The sequence below is a fragment of the Phalacrocorax aristotelis genome, chromosome Z (assembly GCF_949628215.1).
Source record: "Phalacrocorax aristotelis chromosome Z, bGulAri2.1, whole genome shotgun sequence".
Taxonomy (NCBI): Eukaryota; Metazoa; Chordata; class Aves; order Suliformes; family Phalacrocoracidae; genus Phalacrocorax; species Phalacrocorax aristotelis.
This window is the reverse complement of record NC_134311.1, coordinates 60,259,882-60,285,947: the sequence shown is the minus strand read 5'-3', so window position 1 is coordinate 60,285,947 and position 26,066 is coordinate 60,259,882. Positions and strand designations below refer to the sequence as shown.

Sequence of the window (26,066 nt, the reverse complement as noted above, 5' to 3'; positions counted from 1 at the left end):
TCAAGGAGAGAACAGCACTGAAGTGCTTTGCCTATCTTCACTATTCCATAAAAGCAACTGTTTAATTGGAGCATTCTCCAGGGGGACTTTTGATTATGCTTTGTTCTAATGGAGATTACTCTGTGCCTGTAGGAGGGAGGTGGCTTTGCCAGTCTTTCTGCACACACTTGTCCTTCTCCTTGAGAAGCAATAAATACCATACGCTACCTTCTTTGAGGTTTCCAAGTGGCTGTCCCAGTGAAGGTGCATATGTATTTAAAAACCAAATGTAAACCACTCTAAAATCCTTTGCTGACACTTCAAAGGGATCATAGGTTCTGCCTCTTAGCATTGTTTCTACTCTGGCACTTCCAATGCTGGAAAATGGTGCTTTTGTAATGGAATTGATTAGGCCTAAATGGGGCACAGTGACAAGCGTGCAGCAAGTGCTGAAGTTGAATTATCTGTTGCACAGTGGGAATGATCTTGATTACCTAGCTCCGTTTTCTTTGAAATGATAAATACTACTAACCTGGTAGCTTATAGGTTTTTATTTTTTAAGACAAAGCTGTGCTTTAATGGGAAAGGCAAAAAATGTCACAGTAGAGGTGCATCTGTTTCCTCCATGTTTTAATTTTGCAAGTGAATGGAGTGATATTAAGTATATTAAATGCAAAATTCCACAGCAAAGGCCAAGTCTCAACCATTGATTACATAGGTGTTGTAAATGAGGAAATGCTGACCCAAGCTTAGCTGCACAGCAGCCCTGACAAGGTAGCGTAATATTTCTAGGAGAAGCAAATATCTTGGGAAGACTAATCAAACAGAATTGTATGCTGGATCTTCAATCATGGTCAGTGTCCTAGCATCCCACTAAAACTGTTTCCATCACCATCTTCCCATTTACTGGGGCAAGAATAAAATATAATGGGATTTATGAAAACTGAGCAATGCTTTATCTCTTGGGACAGTCTGTATACATTCCTTGCACTTCCTTTGGCTTCATGAATACATGCATACAGAGGATGTGTAATTATTACTGTGTGTGCTTTTACAGTGACTGAATACTTCTTAATGTTCTTAAATTTGCATGTTTAAATCCTAATCAGAGTAAAGGCATGCTGTCCCTTTCTCCCCCATGAATTCAAAGGTATGGATGTCTACTGAGAAACACAAAAGTACTGATGTTCCCTTGGATGTACAAGGAAGGTATGCATTGTGTATAGCAGTAATGTAACCTGTTTTTTTGTAGTGTGAGGCATAATACAGATGAATCACAACCATGCATTTTTAAAAGGAGAGCTGTCTGAACCAGAGGTTTGTTTTGGCAAAGCTGGCTTTTTCCAGGTCAAAAGGATTAGTGTTGAACCATAATAGGCAATTCCTCACTGCAATATGACAGTTCTAATATTCATTCCTTTGTGAAGTTAATATCAAAATGCAGTCACAGCATGTCTTACTTTCCAATTATCTTCTGGGGGAAAAACTTTTGTGCACTGGATTGTGATAATTTGGCCACTGTGCTTGAGGAATTTTGTATTGGAAAGACATAGGTCACAGTCGAGGGATCCAAATCAGAACTTTACTTTTGGGTTAGTAGCATGTAGTTTGGGGGTGGAAGATGTGTCAGCCTGCTGAGAACCAGTATGAAAAGATACCTGGTGCTTGGGGAAGGGGGAGACAGGAAGAAGAGTGAGCTGTGTTGGAGAGAAAAACCAAGTACGTAAACGTAAACACATTCTCTGTTGGTTTGGATTTTTTCATTTAGTGAGACATTTGTTCATATTGCAGGTGGCATTGATGACATCATTAAATCTAGTCAAACAGGTAAACTTGAGAATGCCAGGAATGTATTTTGGGAAACTGGAGTTGCCAATGGGCTGTTGCCCACAGCAGTTTTCAGGCTAAAGTCACTGGAAATTGGTTTAGATACCTTCCCCACAGATCACAAGTAGCTGCCCTTCATTTTTCTGTAAGCCTTATCTATAGCAAGGGGTAAGTGTGATCAGCAGTTTCCCTGTATGGGAGCCATTAGGCAGAAAATACAGAATCTCTTGTTTGAGGCCAGTGTAAGCCTTCAGGTTGGTGGTGACATTTAAGGGCCAGCTCAGGGGGCTTCCACTGAGCAACATCAGAGTGAGACAGGAGTAATACCCTCCAGGCTGCTTCCAGTTGGCATGTGGTAAAAATCTGGGCACAAGTGCACATTTTCCTCAGACTTCACAGCACTAGGAGCAGGACAAGAACTGGTGAAGTGAAAGAGCCAGAATGGAGCAGGTGTCAGGGGAGCGGGAAGGTGCTTAGGGAGAAGGGGAAGGAAGAAATATGAATACAGGCAAACTCACACATGCCAGGGACACAGAGGGGGGAGAGGAGAAAAAAACTCACACACATACAAAAACCAAACAAACAAAAAAACCACACCAAAAAAAACCCAAACAAAAAAACCCAAACAAACAAACAAAAAAAACACCACGATATCCAAATAGGCTGAAGAGTGTGGTGTCATTGGCATTATGCATCCTTCTCCCAGATGGTAGCCTTTGTTAGCACTACAGGAGCTCAGCCTGAGGCTCTTTCTGTTCCTTTCTCTTCTTGTGGGGGAGTTTTGTCTCACACTCCTCCTCCTGCAGGGAACTGGGCAGCACTGAAAGCTGCGCAAGATCTCAGATGTGTACACAGCTCACCCTGAAGTCACTGGGAGCAGGGTACAGTTGGGCTCTGTTGAAATTTTAAGTGGTGTATGTGGGGTTTATGAGAAATACACTTGTCCTTGTGCTTCAATTGCATAAAAATAGCCTGGGTTTCTGAGACTATCTCTGCTAACAATGTAGTTGTGCTTGATACAGTTTTCCTTTTTAAACCAAACAAGTTTTTACAGGATTTTGGTACTTTGGGGTACCTCTTCCCTCTCTTGCCTCTTAGATGTACCACATGCATAGTGGAGTTTCTGAAGAAGGCAAGTGAATTCCCTTGCCTCTAGTGGTGTTTCTGAGATGTGGAAAAAGGCCACTCATTTTGTAGGGGCATGGTGTAGTAAGTAGTGTGTTCCACCTTGTCGGATGATTGAAATAATTAACAAATGTGATTAAGGGATTCCACTTCACCTTTGTTTCAGTCTGAAAACACTGGGAATCTGGTTACAAAGTATTAAATTGATGTTTTTGTTACATGTGGAGAGGTACAGTGGCTCCTTGGTGCCCTCAAGTGATACCTGATTTTGAAAATAAATAAGAAGGCCCAAGTTAACAATTCTCCAAGACTTTCCAATATGCCCCATCTTCTGTTTCGTTTTGCAGATTGCAACAAATGCAGTTTTTCTGTCTTCGCAGTGCTGAATGCACTGATGCTTAATAATAAGAACCAGTTGTAATTTGACTCTGGAGAGTGAAGTGTGTTGACAAGTATGTTTAAAGAAAGTCATGTGATTTGATTTAAAATAAGGTTTTTTTAAATAATACTGGCCTTAATCCCATGGCGAGTTTCAGACACTTAAAAACAAAACAAAACCCCCCAAAAAACCCCAACCAACCAAAACCAACCAAAAAAACCCCAAATGAACTTGCTGTACTGAACTTAACTACTGTGCAGCAATAATCTGCAGTGGTGTAGTGTCTCTCTGGTGTTCTGCACTGTACCGTATCATAGTTTTGTTGTGGTTTTCAGATTTCTTTGGTATTACTTCCCTATTCCATATTGGTCTGAATAACAGGGGACTTGCACCCTTAAGGATCAAGCTGTGTTTCTGCTGACTCCTGTGCTATAGCATACCAACATGCCGAGTTACTTTAGGAATGAATGTAATGTGATGGCCTCTGCTCTGGGTATCCATTTTGCGTTCTTAGTTAGTAAAGAATATTTGGATGTGAGAATTTTATTATCCTAGAAGAACCAGCTGCATTTTTATGCTTTTTTTTTTTCAGCCTGTCATGAAGATTCCATAGTTTAAGCGTATTCTCTAAATCTCTTCTAGTGTATAAGGCATATTCTTAATGAGCAAATGAACTGTTGCTAAACAGTGCTTTCAGATGTCTTCATGCTTTTGTCAAAGTTCATGCTGATGAAGAGACAGCTGATCTAGTGAAAAATCTTTCAGTTTGAAAATTGTTGATAGAGACCCTGGTGTATTTATGCCTGCCCTGCTAGATAGTCTCAGGGAGCAGGTTCCAAAGTGATGTTATGTGTGAAATTTCAGCACAAATTAGCTTTCCCTTTGAGCTCTGTAAACAGAAAATGTAAAACAAATTTTCTAGTGTAACCAAATTACTGAAGTCATTGCAGTAAAAATACCTTATTCCTATTAGACTGCACAAAACCAGTGTTTACTGGATCTCCGAGACCCAGATGTGTTTGGGAATGAGTTATATGATCAGCAGTACTTCTGCTGGATTGTGAGTGTGGAAGTATGTGTTTACAAAATACATGTCTTACTAGTGCACTTCTTTGGTTCCTGTAATGTGAAGCTGGAAGATACATAGCCTTGTTCATAGAAAACAGCATTCACTTCTGGTACAAAAATTAGAAGAAAAACTTGGGTAATTTCCTGCTGTAACTTTATGTGAACTCTCATTTGCCTTTGACTAATGTTCCTGTCTGAGCCATACATTGTGAACCCTGGATCTTCTAATACAAAAGACCTCTTAATGCCCTTTAATTGAGAAGGTTGGCTTGGTACCATCCTTCAACTGCATCAGATGGGCCACGCCAGCTGCAAGATCCTGCATTGGGAATCAGTCTACCTGGTGTTAGGCATAGCTGGGAGCGAGCAGTGTAGCCTTTGAGGGGAGAAAAAGTATTACAGTACAGAAGTTTGCAATTAGTCATTGGCTGCTGCGTTTTTAATAGAAAACATAATTTAGCAATTTTTTTAAAATCAGGTGCTCTGTGGATGTGTATAGTCTTAAATCCCCACTGCAAGTTGGAGCAGAAGGCCAGTTGGCTAAAACAGCTGAAAAAATGGAACAGTGTGGATGTTTGTCCCTGGGAAGATGGAAACCATGGAAACGAGCTGCCCAATTTAACCAATGCTTTGCCTCAGGGTGCAAATGCTAACCAAGGTGAGCCTAAACATATGCACTGACTGCAACATATAATATAACCTCTATCTTACATACTCTAGCCTTGCAGAATTCAGCACTCTTTCCTGGGACAAGTAACTTTCTTGTTGAGGATTGACCAGACAAAATTATTTTTGCTAATACTATCCTTGCAGAAAGGATAAATAGGTGGGTTTTTTTTGTGCTGGGCCTGCAACGTTTTCAAAGCAAGTATGTGTTTACTTAGGTTTTCTAACTTTTCACTTGGTGCTTCTAAACACGTTGCATGAAAATTGGATGTCCTTGACATATGTCATGTAAAAGCCTCTTGTTTCTTTGCTTGACTATAATCTTGTATTCCTTCTGGTGTTGGGGGTTTTATTTAGTTCGTGATTACAAAGCCTTTGATACCTATTTAAGGAGACTTCTGTTGCAACTGCATTAAACTTGAGTGTGTGAGAAACTAAAGCAGCTATCTGTGGGATGTCCTCTGTGTATGCAGAGTCTGCATTGCCAGGTGTGTGGGGGGCATGCAGAAACAACACTGCCGTCCTGGAGGAGGTGTCACTTCTTACTCGATATCATGCTTTCTGATCTTAAGATGTGATTATCAAATCTGACAGAAGCCTTGTCCAGTCCTCATTAAGCAAAGATGGCTATTTTGCTAATAACTGGGGAAGATGCGGGATATTTTTCTGGGAAAAAACCTTCATAATCCTCAAAAACCTCAGTATTTTGATAAAGATTTCATATAATTATGTTAAAGTTAAAATTAAATGCTTGGGAGATGGCAGATTTGGACTTAGATGGGTTTTCCTTGTTTGTTTTTCTTGGAAGACTATCTCTGAGAGAAATAGACTTGGTTCGTTTCTAAATCTTGCAGCTAGCGGGGGACAGAAGTCCATTCAGTATATAACTCCCTACAGAGGTGTCTTGCTTTCTCTATTTCGTGATGTTCAGCCCAATGTGGGCAGGCTAGTGGTAATGCTGACATGGCATCTCAATGTTCGCAGACGTAGTGCCGTGTCAACAGAGCAATTTTGCTATAGGAAGATGTCCAGTAAGGATTGTGTCAGTCCCATGGTCTTAGTACCTCACTTTCTTTACAGTATTTGTATATATTTATGAAGAAAAAAAAATTCTACAAGTGGTCAAAGATAATGTCACTTCTCAAAGAGAACAACTAAAAGTCTTTCATGCAATGTTTATCCATCCCTCATCATGACAGCTCTGGGTCTGAGGAGGAGAGAAGCTGGGGATGCTTGAGTAGCTGTGTGCCATATAGTTTCTAGTTTGTTTAGGGGAGTTCTGTACATGCTATTGAATGTCCTTCATCTCTAGCTGTTCCCTCTGCAAAGTCCTGTTTAGCATCAGCCATGCTGGTTTGTAGATCTCTCTTTCTGAATGCAAAGTGAATGGCACACACTTGGTCTGAGCTGTTGGGTAGTAATACGATGTGAAATGTCATCTGAGGGCTGCTCTGTGCAGAGGGGTGCAAGGCAGGCTGCCGTCAGCTGGGGGTTGGTGAATAGGCAGAAGACAAGAATACAGTGAATGACTGATTCACATATGAATGAGTAAAAGCTGATGCAGCTTTCTGAACTTGTGAAAATGACAGATTCATCGAACAGGCCACATCGGACGGTGTTCACTCGAGCCATTGAGGCGTGCGATCTGCACTGGCAGGACAGCCACTTACAGCACATTATCAGCAGTGACCTATACACCAACTACTGTTACCATGACGACACTGAAAACTCGCTCTTTGACTCTCACGGGTGGCCCCTCTGGCATGGTAAGTGACTAAACCGGAAAGACGTTTCCATGACTTGCTGCTTTGTTCATTTTCTATGGCATTATTTTGGGGGGATGGTGGGGAGATGAATGAAAAGCCTGGCAAAAAGGACAGAGGCTCCCTTGAAATGCTGGCTCAGAAATAGTCTTTAAGTCTCTCTTTCATAGTTTTAAAAACAAAAACAAAACAAACAAAAAAAGCCCTTTTGTGTAACCTAGCAAAACAGGTCATTGCAGACATGGAAGCATTGCTATTCCTCAATTATTTTCTCCATTTTAGAACATGTTCCTACAGCCTGTGCGAGGGTGGATGCATTACGGTCTCATGGATACCCACGAGAAGCACTGAGGCTAGCAATAGCTATTGTTAATACACTAAGAAGGCAGCAGCAGAAACAGCTGGAAATGTTCCGGGCTCAGAAGAAAGGTAAATGTGGGGAAGAGAGAAGGGCAAAGGACGTGCCGAGATGACAGTAACACCGGACTGGAACTTTGCATGAGAAAACCAGTTATGAAACTAAAGTGAAAGAGGTGACTTTAACTCTTCGGTCCAAACAATCATAGTGGTAATGTCACATTCTGGATGTCAGAGGTGTTCTGGAAGCTGGGTTGTGAGCTAAGCAGGGCAAGGACTCTCTTCTGCCTTCTGCAATATGGCTGGCATAATGCCTTTTTCCGAATCAGGGTTTTTGGTTACACGGTGAAAATACTCATCCTGTGTAATTTACAGGCTTTTAAACAGAGCTTTGCACTTGGATGTCAGGTGCTTAATCTTTTGTTTTTTTCCTCTGATATATAATTTAGCTCAGCTATGTATTTCTGAGGAGTAAACCTAAAGTTGATGTTGAGGGTAACAATGAGGCAAAGTTTGCACTACAGAAATTTATCAGATTTGGCAGTTTGCTCAAAAAGAGTCTTATGCTTAAAATTTTAGTGTTTCCGAACAGGTGCATTGCTTTGCCTTTTTTTTGTTTTTGAAAAACTGTTTTTTATAATATGTTCTGACGTATTCCTCTGAGCACTACCCTAGGTTGTTCTGAAGGAATATTCACACTTTCTATGCCATGTGATCCTTGCTACCCAATACAATCTTGAACTGAACCATGTTAGTTTCAAGAGGCAGTGGAAGAAGGGGTTGGCTTTGTGGTTGAAGAATGCACATGGAAAAACTGGAATTACTTTCTCAGCTCCTACAAGAATCCTTTAATTCAAAATTTATTTTACATCTTCACTTCTACTCTTAACTATGTGTATGCTCATGCACTGTAGGCAGAAATACCAGTGTCAAGTCATACGCGTGAATTTTTCAAGTGTGTGTGCAGATGTTTTCTGAGAAATGGGCACTCAGAAGACAAGGTAGACACTTGACTGAAGAAAAATTATCTGGCACTTCCCATGTGCTCCATTTTTTTTGTTCAATGGTACCCAAAGAAGAAGATTTTTGAGCACTATTGTGGATCCTAGATTTGAGCAAAACTTAAAAGTACTTCATATTCTTACTTAGTAGAATTTGCTATGTCTTTTTATTGTGTAATGTGTCTTTCCTTAACAAGTGTTCTTTTAAGCTCTGCAGCTTTTCTAGTGCCTTAGACTGGGGAATAAGAATGGAGGGGCCTATGCCAGTGCGTGTATGTGTGTACATACCACTGGCAGGTGTGAAGGGTCTACTGCAAGTGTGCTGGTTGTAGTACTGCTCCCTTTCATTCCCAATTGCTAATGCAATATCTAGCCATTCAATACTTCCGTTAATTTCCTTTCCCTGTGAGCAGTTGCTATAGCCGTCAACTGATATTATGCTATTATAAATAAAATGTTGAGTGTATGAAATGCAATCCATCCTACCCCAGAAAGAAGTCTGTTGGTCCTGTGTTACCACTCACTGCTTTTCTGTGTGCGTGGAATTTCTGAAAACCACTCTTTTAATACTACAAAATGTGCTGGTCTTCTCTATAAGCAGATGAATTCTGCAGCTACAGCCCAGCTTTAGGTTTTAGTTCAGCAGACATCACATGCTTCTACTTAACTTCTATTCATGTGATTGATCTGACGTCCGTGGAACCACTTGTGTGATTTAAAGTTAAATGTCTATATGACTGAAGGACTGAAGCTTTTCTTTGGCGTGACACGAGTGAAGCTCATAAGTAGGCACAACAGAATAAATAAACACAAGTGAGTCAGTAAGAAGTCAGTATGATTAATCCTTTTTGGTAATATTACTTGCTTCTGCCTGTCGTCTTTAGTACATGCTATTTGTTTGTACGACAATAATTTACTTGTTTGTTTTTCATATTACATTTCAGTGGATTCTTTAAAAAAAAAAAAACACTGTCCTGTCAGTGTGGCTGTGTTTCATTTTGTAGCCCCACACATTTAAATAGGCAAGAAGCAGGATTTAAAAGCTCTGTGATAATACATATGGTTACTCAGAAAGGTGGCACTTTGTGAGCAAGAGAGAGCAGAGGCAGGTACAAGGTAGTTTGTAACAGGCAGAGAAATAGAGCATCCATAATGGCTTGTATACAGTTTTTAAATGCCTACCCATGATGTGTCTGATCTCTTATAGTTCAGTTATGTGAATGCGTCTAGGAGGAAAACTTGGGAGTTGGAGTCAAAGGGGAGCTGTTGCCGTAAGAATTTTAGTAAAAAAAGGGATTTGGGGAATCTCTAACATCTGTTACTACAGCCACACTTCGTTCAATTCACTGTGCTAAACAATTTTTTCATGTTCTAACCAAATGATGGGTGAGGGCTACAGAACATAGCATCTGTGAAGGTATTTGTTGATTGAAGTTTTAGAATGACAAAAAATGCACTTGATCAGTTTAAAGGACAATTTTTTCTTGTATACCTCATTTAAACATTCTATTCTTTCTTCTTCTTTTAATGGAGATATCATCCTGAGTTTATTATTTCAGTAAATATTTAGATGTATAAAAAGTGCCTATTTTATTTCTGAAATTGAATATTTTCAAATATTTTCATTTAATTCCGTGCCATCAGACTGACTTAAAATGTAAAAACAGTACTGCATCTTTTTGAGTGAGGAAACTGTTTGTGACTATTTTACTAAAAAACCTCTTTGCTCTAATTTTTTCAGAAGACATTCTCAGAAGTTACTGGTATGAAAATAGATATTTCAAAAGACACTTCAGTTGAAATTTTTTACTCATAATGCACTTTGCTACTGCTCAAAATGTTTGCCCTTCATTCTTTTTCTTTTTTTCCTCTTTCCTTTTCCTCCACAAAGGGCAGTGAATTCACTGTGAAGGATACTATTTTCTCCTTCTAAGCAGAAGCTACTGGAAATACTTTGAATTCTGTACTGAGAGCATTTTAATCAGTTTTACTTCTATAATTCTTTTGAGGGGCTAATGTGCTCTTTTCCTCCCTCCTCCCTCCATCTTTTCTGTCACAGAGCTTCTCCACAGAGGAGTAACCTCAGTAACGAATCTTGAAGGTTGGGTGGGACACCCTCTGGACCCCATTGGCACCCTTTTCAGTAGCCTGATGGAAGCCTGCAGGGTGGATGATGAGAGCTTCCATGGATTCTCAGATTTCACTGGTAAGGCCAAACAAAGGGAGCAATCTTCTATGCATCTTCATTTACCAGAGGCATTTTTCTCTCTTGCCTGTCTGAATCAGCTTCAAAGCCAGTGTTTTTATAGAATAAGAACTGACATTTGCATTCCTTATGAAAACACAAGACAGCAAAAATGTTTAAAGTAAAATGTGAAAGCACTTAAAAAATTACCCGTTCCTCATTCTTGAAGACAATTCCATATTTCACACTTAAAGTGAAACGAAATAAGACTTTATAGCAACAGGCCTTTTCCGTATACATTGCTCTGTCCTCTTTCAGAGATATTGCAGGAAATCACAGAATCACAGAATTACTGAGGTTGGAAGGTGCCTCTGGAGATCGTCTAGTCCACCTGCTCTGCTGCAGGCAGGGTCACCTAGAGCAGGTTGCCCAGGACTGTGTCCACTTGGGTTTTCAAGAATGAACACTGTACAACCTTTCTGGGCAACCTCCTGCAGGTTCAACCACCCTCACAGCAAAAGAGTGTTTTCTTATGCTCAGATGGAATTTCCTATATTTCAGTTTTGCCCATTACTTCTTATCCTGTGACAGGACACCACTGAGAAGAGTCTGGCTCTGTCTTCTTTACATTCTTCCATCAGATATTTATACCTTCTGGTAAGATCCTCCTGAGCCTTCTCTTTTTCAGGCTAAATAACCCCACCTGTCTCACACTCATTATATGAGAGATGCTGCAGTCCTTTAATCATCTTTGTGGCTCCGCATTGGATTCTGCTCCAGTATGTCCATGTACTGGGAAGCCCACAACTGGACGTGGCACTCCAGGTGTGGGCTCACAAGTGCTGAGCAGAGGGGAAGGCTCACCTCCCTTGACCTGCTGGCAACACTCCTCCTCCTGCAGCCCAGGATGTTATTGGACTACAAGTATACATAATACTCCAAAATGATGACAAAACACTTAAAATTGATAATGTACATGGTATATAAATAGTATGAATTGGAAAGCAGTGTTGCAGTATTGATACATGATTTAGGATAGGATGTGTACACCCATTTTAATTTCAGTGTTTGCTTCCCAGGAGCTTAACTGATTAATTCTTCATCCTTAGTCTCTTTCCACCTCTGCAGTAGCTTCTTACCACCACTTGGGTGGACAGAAACTGGACTTATCCCTCTACTTGCAGCTGTTACATACACATCAGCAAACTTATTGGGGCTTTGCCTTAAAACTCCTTTTATTCAATTAGATTTTATTCAATAAATTTCTAATCCCATATCCCCCAATTTTGAAAAAATTTCTAATTAAAAGAAGTCAGAAATCAGATTCTTTGCAATTATTAAAAAAAACAACCCCAAACAAAGAACTTCATGAAATAAAAACTGTATATTGAAAATAACTTCCTCCTATACATATGCAGTCTACCAAATGGATTCAGCCTTCCCATTTGCTGGGGTTGTCCATCTCCTTTATATATATATATATATATATATATATATATATATATATATATATATTATTATATATTAATTATATATTATTAATTATTAATTATATATATTATATTATATATTATATATTATATATTATTAATTATTAATTATATATATAATATATTAATATATATTATATATTTATATTTATATATATATATCTCCTTTATAACGGACATCTGTCCGTTATAACTTTTTGTTCCCACATTAGACTGCAAACTGCTACAGGTTGGAATAGCATTTTGTCATATGGTGTGTCTTAAGTGCCAAATAAACTGGTATTACTCTTTAAAGCAATATATGGCTTGGTCTGTGTGGAATTTACATGTAATCTTTACTAAAGTAGGACTCCTATTGTATTTATGATAAAAATGTATGTTACTTACAGCTGTAATAAAAAAGCCTGAAAAGAGCACTAGCAAACAGAGGATGCATTAAAGTTGTGGATTCCCTAGGCCTATTGTATTGGTACAATCCTAATAGCTTCCTAATCCTAATACAATCCTAATAGGTACAATCCTAATAGCTGTGCAGGTGTATAAGCACCTTTCCCTTCCTCTTACATATCAAGGCTTCAAGGAGATACAGAAACAGATCTTCCAATTTTAGCCTTATAAGCACAAAGCTGGAGAAACTTTCTGTAAAGTTTAAAAATGAGAACTTTTATTTTTACTTGAGCGAGTTATTTAAAATCTAATTGTTTTGTGTATTTCTTCCGTGTGGAATTGGATGGGATATTTTAGATTGGATCATTGGATTTTGAGATTTTGCTAGTATTTTAAATCATTAAAAAAAAATTAATACTGACAGAGGAAGCATTTGTATATGTGGCATTGTAGGCAGATTATGGGTTTGAATAATTTGCTGATGTGTTTTCCTTTGTGTCACTCTTTACAGAGAACATGGGACAATGCAAATCTCTGGAGTACCAGCACCTGCCTGCACACAAATTCTTAGAAGAAGGGGAATCTTATTTAACGCTGGCTGTGGAAGTAGCGTTGATAGGGCTGGGACAGCAACGAATAATGCCAGATGGCTTGTATGCACAAGAGAAGGTTTGTCGAAATGAGGAGCAGCTCATTTCTAAGCTACAGGAAATTGAATTGGATGATACTCTGGTGAAGATTTTTCGAAAACAAGCAGTCTTCCTATTAGAAGGTAGCTCAATATACATGTTAACTTCTTTTAACTGTCTTCACTTGCACAAGGACACAGAACTAGTGTTCATGTGGAAACTGCCTTACATACTTCAGATGTTTTTTTTGACATAAAACTCCAGCGAAATTGTTTCCAATCTCTTACGAAAATCAAACATACTTCAGCTACCACGTGACTATAGAGAGAAGGCATCTATTGACCTATAAGCCTTTTGTTTTAATTTTGGTTACATTTTGTTCTCTAGATTGTTGTTTGTCATAATCTCAGTATCCTGATTATACAACCCAGGCTCACAGTTAAATAATACAGACATAACTTACCATCAAAAGTTCTCAGATAGCAAAATTCTAAGTGTTTCCTTGTATCCTGAAAAAGGGACTGACAGCTTTGTGAATGTATGAAGATTTTTACCTATGTTCCCAACTGAAGAGTTCAGAAAATCCACTTAGAATTACTGGGACAGAAACGTAATATTTTATTTGTAGTAACTAGGAAAATAACTTGCCTCTGAAGTTCGTGTTGTACGTGAAAACTGAAGTATGTGGTCAAATATTGAGGCTTAAGGCCTGGTCTCATGACTAAATTTTGACCAAGAGAAACAATTTGTGTTTGGGAATTAGCCGTTGTGTTGCAATAGAATCAGTGCAAAACAGTGCATACTTTTGCCTTAGCTTTTAAAAAGGCTTAACATGTAGCACTTCAGCCTCATGTTCAGAGGTAGGCTTATAGGTTCTGAGGTTGTCTTTCTGGTTTTGGGGTTTGTTTGGGTTTTTAATTTGTTTGTTTGTTTTTTAAATTGAAAAAAAAACTTCAGAGGAACAAATTAGCCAAGGCATGGTCCAAGTTTTGAGTGCTTGCTCAAGGTATGGTGGCAAACATGGTAGTGCTCTAGGTAAGTTGTGAAGACTGTTACAGAGCAGTTAGGTTTGGCTTTCTTTCTCTAAGACAGTTGTTTTTTATAACTTTAATGGAAGAGGTGCGGTATGTTGTTCAGGGTTCTCAGCTTTGAGTCACTATTTTTGCCCAGGTCCTTAAAGACTGGTACCTACTGATAGTACCACTTGAAACTGCAGAGAAGCTGCACTGTGGGGAGAGTTTCCATTATGGTGTGGCTGTACTGCTGCTTTATGGCCTCTGGACAAGAACAGCTGCTCTCTGGATCCAGCTATTAACCACCATACAGGGATCCTATGGATTATAAAATCAATTTGCTGCATCTATTTACTGGTAAGGACACTTCATGAGGAAAAGGCAGGATTTCTCTGAAGTGTTCTCTGATAATTCTAGTTTACAACTTTGATCACTGAAATTCTTTTAACTTTTTGTAGAGTAGTAAAAAAGTGATCATAGCAGGAAATCTGCTAATATAACTATACCTACAAAATTACTGTGGTGAGCAGTGTGCAACGATGGTCCTGTATTACTGTGTGCTTAGAAATCTGGCTTTCCTGCAATAGCTTCAGTTTACTTCAGGTTAGGCAGAAACTGCCAGCTCACATGGAAGAAAAACTATGTGGTGTTCTAAGGTGCTAATCATATAAATTGTATTTTTATAATTAAAGTCCTGTAGATATAATAAAGAAAGCTTAATCCAATATTAAGCTGATTTCTATGCTGTTAATGCAGATTAATGATTGCTGTATGTAGCTACCACTGAGTGCGTGGGAAAGCAGAACGTAAGACTGTTTTGCAAGAACTGTTCTAATTTTGTGCTTGGCTGCTAAGTTAATGACAGAATATATTTTCATATAAATGCTTTGTCTTGTATGCTTCGTGTCCTAACCGCGTTTCTGACTGGACCACCAACTGGCAAACATACATGAAATGGCTACTTTCATTGAAGCAATGCCAGCTAGTTTTGAATGGCCTTCAACTTCATTTTAAATGATTATGAGACACACTGTCAACTAATAAATCTTCACTGACATATCCTTTGTAATCAGCTGTAATCTTCAGAAATGCCCGCCTATAGAGCTCAGAATTTTTTCATGCCTAGAGATTTTTATCTTTGCGTGTTGTGCTAAGGCACCAGTCAGAAAAACATTGCTGAAACAGTTTGGCTGCTTCTCCTTGTCTGCTTTAGTGTTGAGTCAGCCACGTTAGTTTGAACCGCTGGAGGAAACAATTTAAATGAGGTGGGTGATTCTGCAGCAAAGTGGTGTACTCACATGGTCATTCATCCTTCTACCCAAGTGTGGTGGGTTGGAGTCTCTAGTAGAAGAAGTAGTAGTAGTAACTTCTAGGACTGATGGCTGTCCCATAATACTTAATGTAAGATTCCTATTCTGTATCTTGCAGCATTTAATGCCTGAACCTCTAGTGCTGAAGTCAAAACCTGTTTGGCATAGTTTTCCTATTAACAAGAATAACAGTCTTAAGGTTGCAGAAAAAAAGGTAAAATGGGATTCATATGCACTGTGAACATTCAGAACTCAGCAAGGAAATAGTTGCATTAAACTTTGCTGTTGTCAGTCCTGGCACTGCTGTTATGAAGTACTACACCGCCTGCACTAAGTGTGAACAAAATCCATTGCCTCAACAATGGGGATAGTTTTCCCACAACAAATACAATTTTTAAGTTCATGTGGCTGTAATGGACTAACAAAACCTGCTTTGGTGCAAGATCTGACACAGTCTTCTTTGGAGACCAAGTCCAGACCAAAGGGTTATTTAAATGCCTAATGTTGGGTGAGACATTAATAGGGATCAGATGCTGCTGTGGTGATTGGTCATGTAACTTCAATTAAAGATACCCATTTTTCCACTGTAACCACTCTTCTTTTTTTCTGGTAGATTTGTGATAAATCACTCACGCACCAACAGGTGCACAAGGATTCATGTGCACAGTGTAACTACGTGGAGGCAAAGCTAGGATTATCACTTTCTATTTTTGCATACCATACATATAGGCTTGCTGAATGAGCCTCATGGAGTACCAGAACTATTCCGTAATTTGTGTGGTGCTACTGTGCTTAGTACTTTACAGTTTGCAGTCTGTCTTGTTGTCTCAAAGAATATAAGGAATTTAATATGCTTGTAATTTATTGAATATACATGATATTTTCTGTGAAGTATATTACACATAGCAATATAGCTACCTTTTGTACAGCAAACTCTGACTCTGAATGAATACCAATTCTAACTGAAGGTATACTGAATGTTCTTAAAGGTCCAGAAGTTGGGGTTTAGCAGTATGTAAAGACTGGCATTCTCTTTCTCTTTCCCACAGCTGGACAGTATAGTGGTTTAGGCGAAGTCATCCATCGAGAGAGCGTTCCAATGCACACATTTGCCAAGTATCTCTTCACCTCTCTCCTACCTCATGATGCTGAATTGGCATACAAAACTGCACTGAGAGCCATGCGGTATGTATTCACAAGTCGTCTAGAAAGAGCCCAAGTAGTGGTTCGGAAAAGCGGGACAAGCTTGGTAATCAAGACCTAGTCTTTTAGAAAGAAAGAAGCATTCTTCCCTTTAAGGAGAAATTACTTTGATTCTGTCACCTGTAAAAGCAATTGGTGTCAGTAGTAACTACAGTATAATTTATAAATGTACAATTAGTGTTTATATGTGTCCGTAAAACAGCATTCTCTGTTACAAATTCTTCTAGAATCCCACTCTTAGGGCACGTGGTCTTGTGATAAATGATGCTTTAGCGTGTACATTCTCTCACCCATGTGGTTGTGTGTGTGGTGGTATTGGCAAGGGAATGAGGAAAGAGGCATTTCACCAGCACTCTCAGGATCATATGCTGCTTAGCCTGTTCAGTGGGACTCATTGTTCCACTGGCCTTCTTTATAAATTAACTCACAATGATAGATTTGAAACCATATGGTGTGGTCTGAGCCAGTACTTTTTTCTTGTGCTTCATAACGAAGCAGTCTTGCCCACTTTCAGGTGAGTGTTGTGGTTTAAATGGAGTATGTCATATAACAATAAAATGTCTGACTTGCATCCCATTTATCTTCAGTAAGCAGGAAAAAGATGTTTCTCAGAGAGTGCTTAGTGTGTGCTCTCTTTATCTCAAGGCAGGCCAGGTTGGTAATGGTGGCTAAGAAAAGCCTTCTGAAGGAAGTCTCAATGGCCTAAATGATCAGCAATAAATCTATTGTCGGCATACAATGCAGGGGAAAAACTGGTCCAATCTGGATTGTCTAGTCAAGACCCTTGTAGTTGATGGCTGGCAAAGAATGCCCGCAACTGAATACTAAGAGCAATCAAGTCCCAGATTTAAAAAAAAAAGACATTGCGTTTTCCTGTCGTTATTATAAGAGTGATTGCACAGTGATTGAAGGACTTACTATCCACATAAGCAGCATTTAGCTTTACCAGACAGGTTGTGTTCAAGTGGCTTGGAGGTGTATTTTCTGGAGGTAGTTTCTCCAGAAAGCTAAATGGGGAGAAAATAATTCTGTGTTCAAAGGACTAAAGGGGAAGGCATGCATAAGAACAAAACATAGCTACATCAGGTCAGGCCAAAGGTCTACTTAGCTTGGGTTTTTTGCCTCCGAGAGTTGTCTAGTAATGGAAGTTAAGGAAAGAGTCTAATATGAAGAGTGACCCTGCATAGTTGCTGCTTATGATTAGCATTTTAGGAAATATATTGAAAAGACAAAAATGCATTATTAATGAACTGTTGAGAACATTCAAATGTATGATCAGAAAGCTGTCTGGGCCGTCGAAGTATACCCCACTTCTTTTATCGCAAGTTGAGTGTGTCAATAACCCTGGTCATATCAGATCAGCAAGATAGTACAAGGTGTGGTGGGTGGGGTTTGTTGTGTGTTTGGGGGGTTTGGGGTTTTTTTCTGTTCTTTAGAAAATTCAATTTTATAAAGTAGACTTGTGTTCTTGTATGTGTTTTCAGTTACTATCTTAAAGTGTTTCTCCGAGATTGTTTGTGTGAAGTTTTCCTCCATAAACTAAGCTACTGAAACCATGCTGAAAGGCTGGAATAGACATCCATCAGCAGCTTTGTACAGTGCACTGAATGCTTCAGTGAAGATGACAGAAGCATGCCATTCCTTTTGAACAAGGATTTGGGCTTTCCCCAGAAACCAATCATAACTGAGAAATTTTTTTTCTGGAAGTTTCCTTTCTCAACTGGAATAAAAAAAGCAAGACACTGAAAGATCCAAATGATGAAATCTCCAGTTAGTCATGGGCAGCTCCAGCCATCTTTTGGTATGAAGCTGTCATCTCAGCCAAAGAAGTTACTTTTCAAACAGACCAGTATAAGAAATAGTTGTCTGTTCACTTCCATCTGATAAAATCACAGGAGACATCAGCGTAATCGGGGCTGTTGTCCATAGCCCTCTTGTCATCGCTTTATAAGGCAGATGAGAGTTCAGCCCTAGATAATAATCAGTCTTTCTGTATTTTGATATTTGGCTTTCTTCAGAAGTGTGGACTGCTCTTTTGAACTGTGGTGATGGCAGATTTAGACACGTTCTATTCCATGTCTGTCTGCATTCCTCAGCTTTTCTCAAATTTTCCTGAAGAAGGTTCATTACTCTTTGCATTCACACCAAAGCGATAGTTCAGTATATAAAGGACTCACAATACAAACCAAATTAAAAGGAACCTCATACTGCCTTGAGGGGGAAAGAAGAAAGCAAACATGGAGATTGAATGTCTGTCTCATGGTTGTGAGGGTGAATGGATCAGAAGAGGAAAACTTGAGCATCTTTTCTTCCATGGCAGGGAGGAAGTGGCTGTGGCAAGGACAAAAATCTCATGTGGAAGTTAGTAAAGGTAAAGCATAGAAATCTGTGCAGTCACTCATGCTTTTAGAAGTGGAGCACAGTTCCTTCTTTTCTGCAGCATTTATTAAAGTAGTTAACTTTCCAAGACCCCAGCTAGTTGCTCTCCAGACAGAAGTGTTTAGTGTCAGTCTACACAGATCAATGACCCATGATGGCAGCTGTAGAGTATTTTACCTCTCTGTATTCAATATCATCTGTTGCTGTTTCATTTTTTGAATCCTATTTTAGTGTGTGGAACACTCAATATGAAATCAATGGAAATTGAGACCGTAAAGCCTTTCATGCGTACACCTCAGGTCTGCAAGGACAGGGTTGTGCTATCCTTGATAGTCATTTCTGTCTACAGTTCTCTGCTTGCAGCACCGAAACATATGGATCAGAGCCTTGGAGAATGTGGATCTGCAGTGACCTAGTTGACTGCTCACTTGGAATCTGAACTTGAATGTTTGGCTTAGTTTGGCTGATCCCTTGTTAAGCCTGAATTTCACCCAGGCTTTGGGAGCCAGACTTTAATGGTGATGTTTAATCACAAGGTAGCTTTGCTAAAACCTAGCTAAATAATTGATGTTATAAAGGGGGGGGGGGGGGGGGGGGGGGGAGTGAAGAATGTTAAATCTGCTTGTGCTTGTTCTGATGTTCCTTCATCTTGCCAAACTTTCATTAAAGCCACCAATTCACAACAGCATTTCTTTTCACAGCAAAAGAACGTAGAGGCTGGCAATGAAATTCAAAGTGACAAAAGATTTCCCCAAAACAGCCTCTTTCTTTCATGTTTTTTGTCTATTTACTGTTACTCATAACCTAATAATCCCTTTTTACATTAAATGGTTGGGATTTTTACTCTTTATTGAAAACATCTAATAATGCATCTCTCCCTCCACCCTCTTTACATGCTTGGAAAAAATCAGCTGAAGAGTTTATATCAATTTTATTTTTATGTGTATAAAGCTATAAAAAGAGGTGTCTCGGTACTAGGGAAGAGGTTTGACTCTTGCTACAAATCAAAAGGGAAGTCTTTTATTTTTTTATATTAGCATGCACATATGTGTGTCTGAAAATGTTAATATAATCTGCTGATAGTTACTTATGTGGTATGTTGTGTTTATATATGCCTGCTAGATATCCTTCCATATATTCAAAACTACATTTCTCAGGGAATTCTTAAAGATACTGTCATATGCTTGAGGAACCTATGGAAAACTGATGGCATTTAAAATTATCTTACTTTAAAAAAAAGGACATGCACTCCAGTTACTTTAAGAACTTAGGTATTTAATTAAGTGCAAGAAATTGTAACTTATGTTTCATTGAGCTTATTGCATAAGAAATATCATATCACAGAAAATCACAATTTGTTTGATTTTCAATATTCAGTAATTTCAATTTTATTGAGAAAAGAGATTTGATTTCCTTTATCCTCCCAGATGACTTCCTGCTAGAAAATCACTTGCATATGAAAGCTGGTAGAAACAGAACTCAGGTGTTAAGCTGATCAAGAAACTAAGCACTGGAAAGGCTTGTCTTCTGGACATTGTCTCATTAACCATTCATGTCTTGAAACTCTGCTTAATTGTGTTGAATAAAAATGCCTGTTTTTCTTCACTCCTACTTTTTGCACTGGCATTTATGTAGCATCTACTGTACTGGTTGTATCTAGTGTATTGTAAGGGCCATCAGTTGAGTCTCTGTTATGAGCCATCACTTGTGTTGTAGTAGTCAATAACAAACACAGTAATTTGCATTTTCTAAGTACGGACTCTCCTTGGTGGATAAAACTGCAGATTGGTGCATATTCAAATAAATTTTTGCCTCAGAATTAGCAAATGGAATCTGAAGAGTAACATTAAAGGAAGCTTCCTCTGTCACTGCTGTTTGGGACCCTAACATCAGATTATGGTGTATTTTATAATGTTGGTAGGGTAACATTTAAGGACTTCAAAAAGTAGTCATAGTTGAACAGTAGAATGTCCTTTTTGGACATAAATTCATGTCTGAATTTATTGCAAGATCAAAATCCAAATGACTTGTTGAATATCCCTCTTCCTTACTTTGAGCATTTGTAAGTGAAGAAAGTATGTTCCAAGTACCACAAAATATTCACATGTTCTCAGCACAGTTGAGAACTATTCCACTTCCTTTCCTGAGGGCTGCAGTTCAAAGACTGAAACGAGGCAAGCAGAAGAGATTCAGTTGTATTCATGCGGTAGGAGGTCTCTGCTGTATTGACTAATGGGTGGCTTAATTCTCTTGTGAGTTCCTGCACGTGCTCACTGGTATAGGCAAGTTTGGCAAATGGACTTTTAAGATTCCCCAAGAAGAGAAGAGGTTTTCCAGTCTTTTTCTTACTAATCAAAAAGGGACATTTCATAAACAAGTCCAAGTGTTCTTGCAGCTTTAGTTTTGCACATGCGTAACCTAATAATAATAATTTAATGAAGGAAGATTTCTTCCTTATTTCAGGTTGCTAGTATTGGAATCTACAGCTCCTTCAGGAGACATGTCCCGCCCGCACCACATTGCGTCAGTTGTTCCAAACCGGTATCCCCGCTGGTTCACCCTAAGTCACATCGAATCCCAGCAGTGTGAGCTGGCATCGACCATGCTAACAGCAGCCAAAGGTATATCGCTGTGAGTTATGTACTCAACTAAGTGTATGCTTTTAATATTGCAGGAAGTAAACAGATTATAAAATTTGTGTTTAGGAATCCAAATTGCAGTCCGACAGGAGCTTGAAATGGGTACAACAAACTGAACTAGCTTAAACCTGTCGCTTAATTTTATTTTCAAAGTAGTTAAGCTGGTGGTAGCTTGATTTGAGGCTGATGAGACAGCTTTTTGTTCTTCTGACACAGGATGCAGACTGTGAGACCGAGGAGTGGACAATCATTTCTAAAATTCACAAATCAGGATGACTTCTGACATGTGGTGCACTAACATCACCAGGCACTAGAGGAGTTTTAGTCTTTCATTCATATGCAATTTAATTGTGGAAGGTTACTAGAAACAAAGTGTGTATAACTGAAGCATTGTACTATTGCATAGCAACAGCAGGCTCAATTAAAATGCATCTCTGCATGTTCTGTGAGCTTGTTCCATTTTGGTGATTCTGTTTACACCTTGCAGGTGATGTTCAAAGGCTGGGAACAGTGTTAGAATCTATCCAGAAGAATATCCACTCATCATCACACATCTTCAAACTTGCCCAGGATGCATTTAAAATAGCAACGCTCATGGACAGCTTGCCAGACATCACCCTTCTGAAAGTTTCCCTGGAGTTGGGCCTTCAGGTATTTCCCTTGTTCATTACTATTACAGTAAAAGAAAGGAATTTGAACTAGTTTTGGTGGGTATAGCTTTTAAGTGCTGAGGACCGTTCCCTCTTCAGGCTCTGTCTGTAATTTTTAGATTCTGTTTCCTGATACAAAGCTCAATGGACTGGTAAATAGAGACCAAGAGTCTGTGCAGCCCCTTTGTGCCATTTGGGTGGAACACAGAGCTAGGAGCGGCTGGCTGCAGGCCACTTTTGTGTCCAGGGGTGAGAGAGGACCAGTGCAATGGGTTCAGCAGTATATGTAGGACCAGCTGGAAAGCAAAATTATTCTGCTTGCCAGAAATGCACTGTATTTTCTGCATGGCCTTAAGGGGTTTCTTTGCATTTTGTGCCTTTGTTTCCCCTAAATGAGGTATGGTACGTGCTTGATGAATTACTAGAGAAAGCCAAGGTCAACCATAATGACCTGTTTCTAAGGCAGACTGCACTAACAGCAGCCTTCTCACTTCCTTCATCAAAAATCCTTTACTCCACAAGCTGTGGGATGGTCAGATGCATCAGACTCAGCTTGAGGTGTACAAGAACCTCAGACCAGTTTTCAGGCTCTTAGAAGACACTTCACAAACTAAAAGGAGACAGCTAAGTTTTAGGTATCTGGAGTAATGTTGCCTGACACTGATGAATCTTGGAGTTTACACAGTTCATTTCAACCAAAATATATCTCTTCATCCCTCTTCAGGGACTTCTTCAAAAAACCATGCAAAGATCAGAAAACCATTTATTACTTTGCTTCAGTAAACAAAGCTCGAAAGACTTCTGGGGAAAGGATATTATCCCAGTTGCTTCTCATGCCAAAGAAAGGTACTATTTGCCTATTTAGACGTTTAGAAGCTAAAGTCTTTAATCAGAAAGCTGAGACTCTGTGTGCTTCGGTAGCCTCTCATATTCCCAAGGTTGCTGTGAAAATCTGCTTTTTTCACATCTTGGTATGTTTCTGCCTTAAATGTTTGTTTACCTGAGAGAGAAAGATCGTTATGATTGACCTCAAGCATTTACCAAGTATCATTCAGTGGTAGCAACACATTTTGGATATCGCTGTATTCATGGATACCCCTTTGTGGTATCTGATGTGGTGTCATCAGAGTGTCTTCAGTGAGGTCTAGTGAAAGAAATATCATGAACCCATACTTTCTCCTTACTCCCAGGGTTTGGAACAAAATGGTATAGAACTTGTCCACTTTTCTGTCCCAAGCTTATAAAGGTGTTCTAAGAATCTTAAAGGTAGTTTGATTTCCAGAGGAAGATACATAGCAGTCTTCTAGTAGTAACTCACAGCTGTGTAGATTTCTACATTAATGCTTTTCCTGCAAAAACCTTAGTGTCAGCACTGTCTTTAGTGGCCTACAGAGGCTTCCCCCTTCCCAGCCCCCTGACTTAATGGCAATTAGATTGTCTGTATGCACTATCTAGTACCTGACTACTTAAGACATTTATGAGCCCTAGAAAACTTTCTCCCCTCATGTGGTAAACTAAACAGCAGTGGCCTCGCAGGTATCCTGTTCTGCCTCAGCTACAGCAATGACATGTTGGCTTGGTTGGGCTGAGGAGGTGATACCAGCAATTTTACAACTCTGTCACGGAGATCGCTGCGAAGAAAAGCCTGTTATATTGTTCTGGATTTGGGAGTAATGTGTAGACTCCTGGGTTCTTTGTCCCTGTTTCCAATGGCAGAATGTATTATGTGACTCAGCAGAGGGAAAGCTTTTATATATTAGCTGTGGAAGGAGGTCATCAGCATAGCCAAATGGGCCTGGAGCACCTCATGGGTATTCTGTCCTTGAGAACCTTGCTGGTACAGATGCTATAAGATCTGCAGGTACAGCAGGGGCTTGTATTCCTCTGTTTGCATGTTGTGTGCTGCATCAGTGCAGGTATTACCACACACATGCAAACAGGTACTGCTGGCAGAACTGCTGAGCATGCTAGTACAGGTGATCTCTCAACGTGTATTTGGCGAATGGTGTCCTTTCCCCCAAACCTGTGAACGAACAAATAAATAAATGAACCTCCTTCCAATGAGCATGACGAAAAGGTTTCACATTGGTGCAGGAGCTAATGGTTGGTTGGCTATTTCTTGATTCTCTTATGGGTGGTGAGATCGTCTGTTCCTCTAGAAGAAATTCTTATAAAGATCCATCAAGACAAAGTCAAGTTTATCTGTGTGGAAGAGAGCTTGGCTTTCAGAAAGCTATGTAACTTCCAGGGGCTTCTTATCATTTTCAGACTTCTTGACTTGTTGAGAAGCTCTCTTCAATTGATACCACAGATCTTGGATAGATCTTGGACAGCAGTGGAACTCCGTTTTAGGAAGAGGTAGCTCAAGAATGTATTGAACAGAATTGAAACAGTTCTTTGGCTACATGTGCTGCAGTATAAATTAACTTTAACTCCTACTTGGTCAGGACATCACTACATGCTTTATTTGAAGTCCTTGGGTTTTTTATCATCAGTAAAGGGCCCTGTTCTTGCTGTTCTCAGCTTGTGAGTTTAATCAAATGAAAGGAACCTAATTCCAAAATGGTTTGTCAAGAAACTTTTCCATGTCAAGAAACTAGATATGGTATTTTTTTGTTCTCGAGTTAGGACTGTCTACACTGGTACTATGATGCCCACTACACATGCTGAAGGCTTTTGTGACTACTGATCCTTTTACAGACCACAGTGAGGGAAGTCATCAGAGAAGACTTTTAGAGAAGTCATCATTCACACCATTGTTTTCTTTTGGTTTTTTTTTTACCTCTTTCCTTCCCTCACCGAGAGCAGAATTCAGTCCATAACCTTGTATTTTATCTTGGATTTACTCTACTTGGGGGAAGCTGAAAATTCGTCGTGGATATGGAAGAGTGTTAGCCTTCAATTTGCATGTGCATCAATACAGGAATTCACCTAGACTCCTTCCCTTTGATGCAAGAGATAATTGCACTCTGATGCATTTTGACTTGGGGCTGCCTGTTTTTCCTCCAGACAGACTTCAAGAAAAGGCTAGTTCCATGATTTACCTTAGCCATATTTTCATATTTTAAAATGTGTTGCATTGCTCCTTATAGATCAGTTTGCTTTCTTTCAAAATGCTGTTCTCCAGTCTAGCCCTTAAATTACCGTTTAGTTAAAATGATACCACAATGTCTAAGGCCAGCAAAGCTGGCCTTATCCTGTCACCTTGGGTGATGTACAACCAGTCGCCAGAGCCTCAAGGTAGGAATGTTTGGAAGCCAGCTTGGAACCGCTCATGGTTGCTTATAACGAGACTTCTCAAAGATCAGCTGCATTTGTGCTCCTCAGCAATCTTTCTGTCTTAATCATCCTATCTACAGCGTAGGACTAAAGGAGGTGGCAGTATTAGCAAATATGGCAGAGGGCTACGTGCCACTTTGAAGTCACCTTAGGTTTGGGAGGCGATATGGGTTGAGAACCCTCTAACAAATGCTGCTGACTTAAGGCTGTTTTGTGATTGCATTTGTTGAGTTTAATATGTAAAGATCATTGCTGAAAGCTCTATGATTGACCTATTATGCTCTTTATTTGCTACAAATAGTAATACCACAGTATGATCACTGATATTGTATGATGAAAACTACTTGCTTTCTTCATCTTAAGATATCTTAATAATACCTGGATATGTCTGGAATTGTATATATATAGCTTTGCACAATAAGCAGCCAGTCAAATCACAGGATAGTAACTCCTGTTTGTATCGTTGAAGTCAATGAAAAGAAATGCAGGTGAGGGAAGTTGAAGGGGTTAGTTTGCCCAACAAGAGTTGACACATTTCTACTTTAAAGATTACTGTGCAGAGGGAGGAGACATGATATAATTTAATTAGAATAATTAATAATTGGTTGGGCCAGGGGAGGGGGGTTTGTGGGGGGGTGGGGGGGTGGGATGGGGGGCAGGGTGGGAGTGTGTGTGGGGGTGTTTCTGCCCCATGGATAAAACAATCTCTCTCCTAGCCTTAAAGGATCTGCAGTTGA

At 39.4% G+C, this 26,066-nt stretch overlaps 1 protein-coding gene across 2 annotated transcripts in view; it reads left to right on the top strand.

Annotated features, from left to right (window-relative positions):
- The window catches only part of ZSWIM6 (zinc finger SWIM-type containing 6), a 118,611-nt gene that overhangs the window by 87,384 nt on the left and 5,161 nt on the right, over window positions 1–26,066 (top strand). Inside the window, exons 5-12 of one of the 2 annotated variants that reach the window (XM_075078197.1) lie at window positions 4,857–5,036; window positions 6,634–6,810; window positions 7,090–7,236; window positions 10,225–10,371; window positions 12,739–12,999; window positions 16,229–16,364; window positions 21,225–21,382; window positions 21,888–22,051. In XM_075078197.1, the coding sequence (XP_074934298.1) occupies window positions 4,857–5,036; window positions 6,634–6,810; window positions 7,090–7,236; window positions 10,225–10,371; window positions 12,739–12,999; window positions 16,229–16,364; window positions 21,225–21,382; window positions 21,888–22,051 (1,370 nt within the window). The remainder of the gene's footprint in view (window positions 1–4,856; window positions 5,037–6,633; window positions 6,811–7,089; window positions 7,237–10,224; window positions 10,372–12,738; window positions 13,000–16,228; window positions 16,365–21,224; window positions 21,383–21,887; window positions 22,052–26,066) is intronic. The other variant, XM_075078198.1, reaches the window with a different exon arrangement.